This window comes from Anneissia japonica, unplaced genomic scaffold (assembly GCF_011630105.1).
Source record: "Anneissia japonica isolate Jap-2015-1 unplaced genomic scaffold, ASM1163010v1 scaffold2293_len299155_cov175, whole genome shotgun sequence".
Lineage (NCBI taxonomy): Eukaryota > Metazoa > Echinodermata > Crinoidea > Comatulida > Comatulidae > Anneissia > Anneissia japonica.
The window spans coordinates 173865-182548 of NW_022694961.1; the positions used below are offsets into that span (position 1 = coordinate 173865).

At 36.0% G+C, this 8684-nt stretch overlaps 1 protein-coding gene across 1 annotated transcript in view; it reads left to right on the forward strand.

Moving 5' to 3' along the window:
• The first annotated feature begins 306 nt into the window (after positions 1-306).
• Positions 307-8684, forward strand: part of LOC117101360 — a 15518-nt gene continuing 7140 nt past the window's right edge. Inside the window, exons 1-6 of the mRNA XM_033241334.1 lie at positions 307-455; positions 1788-2156; positions 3313-3510; positions 3895-4071; positions 5014-5133; positions 6679-6784. Of these exons, the coding sequence (XP_033097225.1) occupies positions 1805-2156; positions 3313-3510; positions 3895-4071; positions 5014-5133; positions 6679-6784 (953 nt within the window). The 5' untranslated portion in view covers positions 307-455; positions 1788-1804. The remainder of the gene's footprint in view (positions 456-1787; positions 2157-3312; positions 3511-3894; positions 4072-5013; positions 5134-6678; positions 6785-8684) is intronic.

The window sequence follows — 8684 nt, forward strand, 5'->3', positions numbered from 1 at the left end:
TTTATTGGGTACCGCAATAAGGTTGTCTTTAATTAGAGATTGTCTTTAAATGGAGGGTTTTTAACTTTAGGCAGACATGTATTTATAGTTAATAGTAACAGCTTATAAGAGCACATTTCAGGATAGATTGATGGTTGTATATTTTTGTTGACATTTTTTTAAAGTTTAAGGTCATTACTTCAGCACTATAATATAGTATAAATGCTCATTTCAAAATTATTTACATTCTTAACTTCCATGTTCTTAAAAAGCGAATCTCATGAGAACGCCTTGTACATAAACGTTGATTATAACCAGAAATCGAATGGTTTGTCCAGGCATTTGGTTTTACGCCACTTTTAACCAGGAAACGAAATGTCACTTTACTATCTTCCGTACATCCGTCGACATCGTCGTCATTTTTCTTTCTTTAGCAGTGCGGTATTATTACAAGACTTTCTTCGAGCATATTTTTCGTAGGTATATTAGTCTATCATATAAAAGTTGGTTAGTGATATAATTGATAGCTAATGCCAAATTGCAGTTGAAGTGTAACGTTGAAAATATGTGTGTTTTTAACCAGGAAAATAATTATATTCTCCGTACATCTGTCGAAATCGTTTCCATTTCTTCAGCAGTGTGGTTATATTTTACATTTACAAGAATTTACTTCTATTATCTGAACATTTTGTTAATGCGATATAGGTCTCTAACTAAATACTACTTTTGTAACCATAATTTCCATGGTCTTAACATCTTCGGTCTTTAAACTAATTGAAACAAAATACAAAAATAAAAGGTACCGCAATAAGGTTGTCTTTAATTAGAGATTGTCTTTAAATGGAGGGTTTTCAACTATAGGCAGACATGTATTTATAGTTAATAGTAACAGCTTATAAGAGCACATTTCAGTATAGATTGATGGTTGTATACTTTTTTGTTGACATTTTTTTAGTTTAAGGTCATTACTTCAGCACTATAATATAGTATAAAATGCTCATTTCAAAATTATTGTCCCATGATGAAAACAGCTGAACTCCAAATTGAGTTCACTGAGATCGAAATACATTTGACACCGACGCATGCAACATTGGAAGTTTGTAAATGAGATTCCGATGGCGAATCCTCCTGTGGGATTTATATCTTTTGTAACCTTAACATTTAGCCAAGCTTTTTATAATGCCTATGCAGGCATTTCGTAACTCGTAGCCAGGAACCTATTAGATATTATCATCCGAGCATGTCCCAAATAATGACAAAAAAGTTAAAAGAAAATCCAATGTAAAGTTGAAAAGGTGAGAGGGGGCTAAGTGCTAAAGTGACTTTTAACTACTTCGAGAATAGAGGGTGTAAATATTTTATTGGTAAGTGCTCCTCATGCCTCTATCTATTGTACTGTTTTATAACACATTTGGGACAAAATTTAGTATAATTAGAGCCTTGTTATAAGAATATATTTATTCAACTTAGGCCATTGATTAGAGTATGTGCCTAAAATATATTATACTTAGGAGATTTATATTTTAGACAAAAAAGTTGTTGCACATTTGACGTTGGGGGGGGGGGTAGCGGGGTGAGGTGCGAAAGGTATTAAATTAGGATTTTACTGTTAGGAACTTTTATTCACTTGCTTTGATTTCTACATTCTGACACATTGCAAAATAGTGATAGACAACTAAAAATACATCGTTACGAAAAGTACATTCCAGGTTACTGAATGGCCAACACACCCCTCCTTCTCTACCATAGCATGAAATCAATGAACATAGGCATTATAGTATTATTGATATTTTAGCTATTGTTCTTAGAGCACCACTGCACTGCAATGAAAATCATACTTGCTACAGTCATATGCATAGTATGTATCCTGGAGATGGCACATGTAGACGCTTGGAGGCGTCGTCGACGACGTCGCAGATCTTGCTATCCTGTGAATTGTGCGTGGGGTAACTGGCAAGGATGGGGTGCCTGCTCTATATCCTGTGGAAGTAATGGGACAGAAACAAGGATTCGAACCGTGGTTAGATCTGCGTCTTGTGGAGGTGCAGCGTGTACTGGTCCGTCGCAGGAACAGAGAGTCTGTTCGCCTGGATGTATTCGTGGAACTGCGATGGCAGGATATTGCGCAAATTGCCCTTTCCCATACACCGGTAACTGCTGCGAACAGTTCATTGAAGGTAATTTACTATATTTTAACATATATTAACGTAAGGTTAATTTAGTCAATTTACTCTGCTGATGAGCATCATTACCTTATGTAATATTAACAGTGTTAATAAAGTTAAAATTGTTAATGTAAATGTTGCTCTTCCTTCCTACAGGACGCTGAATATCATACAATGCAAGTGATAGCATTGGCGGCAAAAAACAAAAACAAAAACAAAAACAAAAACAAAACCATAAAGAGCATTTTTATCTCTCCATTGAAGCTAAATCTCCATGGCTAATCACTAAAATACGCCAGTTGTAGGACGAAGAGTTTTAAAAGGCATAGATGCGAAATTCATTTATATTGAAAACAATAAAAATAAAATAAAACGTCACTGCTTAATAATAGTAAAGTTGGTTACATCAAGGGAAAATGCAGAGCCCATAGCTATTAACAGGCATATTTTACTGCAGAATACTAGAACATTTTTGATACGTTGTACAACTGATTTTTCTAACTCAGAGACGGTTAATTAGATAGGATTTTTTTGCCCTAAGTTTTTCGTCAAACACCATTTTTGTGTCTTAGAAAAATCAGTTATACAACATACCAAAAATGTTTTAAACAAAACATTTCTTTTAGTTTTCAATCATTGTAGAGTTTTAAACAAAATAGGCAGTGGTTGGAATACGGTAGGGGCCTACACTATCTCGGTAATGGTGAATTTCTCAGCTGTTGCCAACACTATAATCATCTTTATCATAATACCGATATAGCGTTCGGTAACGTACATCATAAAAATAACTCTACTAAGCAGTATATACAGTAGTAGGAGAAATGCTATGGTATACACTTGCCTACTACACTGAACATTTTAGGATTACACAACGGTCAGCTTTCATTCAGTTGATTTCTTAAATGAGGTAAAGGTGATTAAACTTCCACAAAAGTACAGCTACAACAGAAGCAATTCAAAAGTTAGATTTGTTTTCCATGTTCTATAGCTTCTTTCTCAATTCAAAGTACATAGGTTCACTGTACAGTTTATTTTAGTTTTTTTATTTGAGTTTCTTGATAGATGAAATATCGGTCTTAATGGATTAGTAAGACGTCATTCCTTAAACAAAAACCTTTACAGTTTCCGGGTTTATGACCTAATTAATTGTAAAATATTTGCTGTTCAGGTGACCCTTGCACGACACATATAGAGCTGAGTCAACCCTGGCGAAGTATCAGTTATCCCCCAGAGCAAGACAATTCTTATCACTATACCAACCTGCTCAACTATTGGTACCGTTTCGTCGGTGGGGGCGGTGGAGACATGCCGACTATGTGCATAAAGGCCAAAAGTTGTGGCGTTTTGAAACCCATTTGGATGTCTGGTGAGTACCAGCATATTTATTACAGTAGCTTGATATGATATTTTTTACTAAACTAGAATAGGCCTATAAACTTGTTTAATATTTTATTATTATTATTATTATTATTATTATTATTATTATTATTATTATTATTATTATTATTATTATTATTGTGCTTATTCATATGTTGTTAGAGCAAGAGGGTGAAATCCATTGTTTACCTTACATCAATATGACAGAAATATTTTTTGAATTTGAAAGAATTTTTTTGTACTATTTAACATGTAATGATAATGATGATGACCATGGTGATAACGATAATTTGATGAGGATGATAGTTATCGACGACGATGAGGATGATAATGATAGTCATTTTAATACAAATTTGCATAATCGTATAAACAGGTGATCATCCAACTTCTGACGAGGGCGCTGTGAGCAGGACCGTATGTACTAGTGTAACTGACAACGGAGAAAACAACTGTTGCATCCGCATGAACACAATTGAGGTAAAGAACTGTACCAGGTTTTATGTCTACAAACTGTTTCAGCCACAGGATTGCGACGAAGGCTTCTGCGCAGGTAAAAATAAATATCAATTTTACGATTAATGAATTATAGATTTAACATACAAATACATAGTTCATAAATTAACATATTATAATGACAAGGAAAAGGTACATTATTCGTCATAGCACCGTCGGCCGATGAATTGCACTCTCTCATGAGCTGCTGAATATTTTCATTTAAAAACGACACCTCCTCGTCACGTTGCGTTCCGTGGAATCGCGGAAGCCAACAACTGTCGACACAGTTAAATTAAAAACAAATATAGGGCCTGTGAGATGGAGTTGACCAGGCAATTTACACACGGATTAATTAGGATAGTACCACAGACAAAATAGACCAGAATTAATTATGTTTATACAACGAAGTTTTGTTCCACAAACAAGTTAATATTATTTGTTTTATTATAATCCCAATTTGATTTACAACAAAATATTTGTGTGCCACAAACAAGTTGATTTTATTTGTTTTTTTAAAATCCACGTTTAGACCAGGCTATAACTGAGATAGGTGCCACTTGGAGAGGTAGAAATTCTCATATGGTTTTTCTAAACCAGTTTTTTACGGGGAATCAGAATATGTGAGGTAAAAGGGGTGTAACCTGAGAACTTTCGCATGAGGGCACTTTTTCAAAATGGCCGCCAAAATAAAATAAACAACATATATATGGGTAAAATAAGCACAGAAGAGGGTGGTTTGACCAACTTTTGAATATGTAATAATAGGAATAAAGTATAACTAGCTAAAGTTATTAATGTGAAGATTCCCGGAGGCAATTGAGGGCGCTTTTTAAAATGGCCGCCAAAATTAAATAACAACTTAACAGCAGCTTCATCTTGCACTAAATAATTCGGTTTATCACGCTCACATGAGATGCACTATCACTTGATTGGCACAATGTTTGCTTCTGGTAGGTCGTTTAATTATGTAATCAATTCTTAAGTTTATTTATGGCAGATAAACCATGTACAATCCCCATTGACGATCTACTAGGTGATAAAGAATCAGAGATGTGTGATGACACTGAGCCCAGTAGTGCGCAGGGAGCACGCCTCCCCCAGTCGTCCCCTATAAAATGTTAGAAGCAAAAAAAAATAAATAAAAAACTTAAGTAAATTAAAAATCCCCTATCATCTTTTTGTTCTAGCTAGCGCCCACTCATTTGATCACCAAGTCCCCCACTTGACCTTTGCGTTCTAATCAGTCTATATCTTTCTCCCCACACCCCCAAAGACTCCTGATACAACAACATATTCCTACTAGATCAGAGAAAGTTTTGCTTTAGAAAGAAATTGTGCTTAATCATTTTATTGAATTCCAGATAACCTGTTCTCTATCAGCACGGTATATTCACGTTGATGGTACTCCAATAAGTGAAGCTACGTCACCAAAAGAAAGCAATGCTCTTGACTTCGTGGTTACCTAGATGACTCGTTATCGAAGACCTCAAGGGTCTTTACGTACAACATACATTAAAAACTATATTTTTCAACTTTAATTTAGTATGATATACATAGGCCTATTGTTATGTCATTTACGTTTAAATACATACGTGCTTCAATCCTGCTTGTGTTTCATGCATGTAGCTCTGCTTAATCTTTTAAGTAGGATTTAGTCTCTTCAGTTATTGTCAAGTTTTACCGACCGAAGTGACGGTATTATGGAACACGGGGTACTCCACAATATTTTTTTCATGGTTCATATAGTACAGTATACATAATTATAAGTGATACTTACATTTTTTATGTTTGTGTTAGAATATATACAAAGCTAAGCCTGACCGACGATCCACGAGACTATCCACCACTGAACAAAATAAATCATAGTTTGGATGTGTGACTCTTAAAGACTCTGAAATTACCAGCATAATTTCAAATCATGAACAATTAAGACAATTATGTATTGCAAAGAATGAGAGGAAAAATAAATACTGTAGTTCAAAATTTTTCAATTTTGCCTTACTAAGGCACTTAGTTACATAAGTAGGATAATTACATAAATGAATTGAGATGTATCCTACATGAATAAACTGCAAGAGACACGAATAGGGGCCTACATAATAAATATGTATAAAAATGACTTTACTGTATATTGTTTACACGAGTTGCCGGGTACAGTATTGTGAAATATAAAGCAAAGATGCAATTAAATAAAATCGTGCTATGAATACACAGGGTACAATATGCTAGCTACGCATTATCCAATGAAATAGCCTAAAAATGAATACGGGAGGGTTTTGAATAACAGACTTCTGGTACGATTCTTAATTTCCGAATTCGGCATAAGGCGGCATAATATTAAGCCTACTGTCATATTATGAATTGTATCAAGTTTTTAAATTAAGTGAACATGTAAGCCTCTGATTGTTCTTATATCAAATAATTCGGCCTAATACATTAATTACTTTTTGATCACGCCCTGATGAGATGTAGGCCTACTATCATTTGAATTGTATCAAGTTTTTAATGTAAGTGTGTTTGCTTCTGGTCTTCTGGTAGACCTTGCACTAAATAATTCGGTTTATCACGCTCACATGAGATGCACTATCACTTGATTGGCACAATGTTTGCTTCTGGTAGGTCGTTTAATTATGTAATCAATTCTTAAGTTTATTTATGGCAGATAAACCATGTACAATCCCCATTGACGATCTACTAGGTGATAAAGAATCAGGGGACGATCCAGCTTTTTGTGAATGGGTGGTTTGGAAATGGGGTGCTTGCGCAATGTTAGAATAAGACTGTTTATACATGGGAGGGTCCAGAAAACCTTCCGCGGCAACATGTTTACTTAGATGCATAAAAAAAAATGAAATGGAAAGGATGATGATGATTCCTATATGAGAGGAAGTTGATGGCGATGACGGTAATGATGATTACAGGAATTATAGTGATGAAGGTGATGACAGGATTGATGAAGACTATAATGACGAGTACGAATACGACAATAATTATGATATTAGTTTGAATGGTTGAGACACTACTGTAATACAAACTAATGTAAAGTTGTATAAAAGGGGCTTCCGATCAGGGTGTAGAGGACCACCGAGGGCCCAACGGTCTAAGCTTACCGTTAATCTTGTTGAATTTTGTTAGTTATTTGATAAGTATCTGGCTACTGTATATAATGACTGCATTGTACAGTAGTAATGCCCAAATTCAAACAATCTGAAATTGTAGGTAGGTTTCCTAACAAAAAAACCCTCTGGATCTCCCCCTGGGCTCCCCGGTTCACTACTACATATTGTCCTGGGTTTAATACTTTTGATAGTGTTGTTAATGGTGTTTTGAATACTCGGCAGTGTTGCAGTCGTGTCGACTGTAGATGGTCATCGTGGCCAAGTTGGTCTTCTTGTTCAATTAAATGCGGTGTGGGGGGCTTAAACCCCCTATCTGTGTGGTCATGCCCCCTGCCGGCCAAAGCTCGTCAGGCAGTCGGACTAAAAAAAAAGAAAGAAAAAAAAGCCTAGTTATCCCATCCCAGCCATATCCGCCCATCTAGAAGTCCCAATTTTAAAAAAATCTCGTTTTGGGAGAGGGGACACCTCGTGCCTTCGGCCCTCAGAAAACGCTGCGCGCTATAGTTACATCCATAAATACTTAACACCCCCAGTCGACCATCATAGACCCCGCCGACCCATAAATTATATTCTAGAGCCGCCACTGGCGGTTTGCAGATACGAAATCGTTCAATAAGCCGTGAAGCCAGTTGCGGAGGTTCGGCATGTTCTGGATGTAAATTCCAAGGAAAAGACCATGCTCTCAACCAATGTCCACATGGTACACCGACTCCAGGCGGGTGCGATTGTCCAGAAACATGTACAATAAAAGGTAAAATAAACATATTGTATTCATTCTTTAAGTTAATTATCGAAACGATAACCGGTGTGGGCCCAGATTTCTTGCACCTAATGGTGAAGTTGCAATTTCGGAATGGTGTGGGTTCTAACTGATAAACAGTACTCCTGTAAGGCCTGCGTAGGTTCCAGGCAGCTATGTTCAACGACAAAAATATATCACCAGTTATAAAATCGATTAAATAAGCCTTTGAAGGCCTAGTTGTAAATGTTTGTGGGCTTCAAACCCTGGACCACTTTTGAAAGATATTGACATCCGACCCACTTTACCCTCGTCGGGGCCATCTTTCCCCTGATTGCGTACTATTGTACAAGAATATGGTAGCGTGTGCGAACAAATCAGCCCCATAGAGCTAAGGGGAAGACAATGCCTGCCGCCAACCACTCCCCCACCCCAACCTCTTCGTAAATATCAAAATAGCTAGTATGGGAAAAACAACAACAAATGAGCAACATATAATTATTTTTTTTAAATACATAATAGGTCATTATAGGCCTAAAGCATAGGTGGGAAAAGTGCGGTTCACGGGTTACATGCAGCCCGACGACAGTCATTTTCTATTTTGTGGTCCGCGAAAATTAATTAAAAACCTACGCAACCGCATTTGTGTTTACGGCCCCACACCGATCATCAGTGAAAAGTAATATTAAAATGTTAAATATAAACGTTTCTTTGTTAAAGTAATTATTCCTAAGTTTGTTTAAAAAAAAAACCATATGAATTATGTGATTGTTATTTTGTATGTGGAAAATACTAATAAAGAAAGAAAAC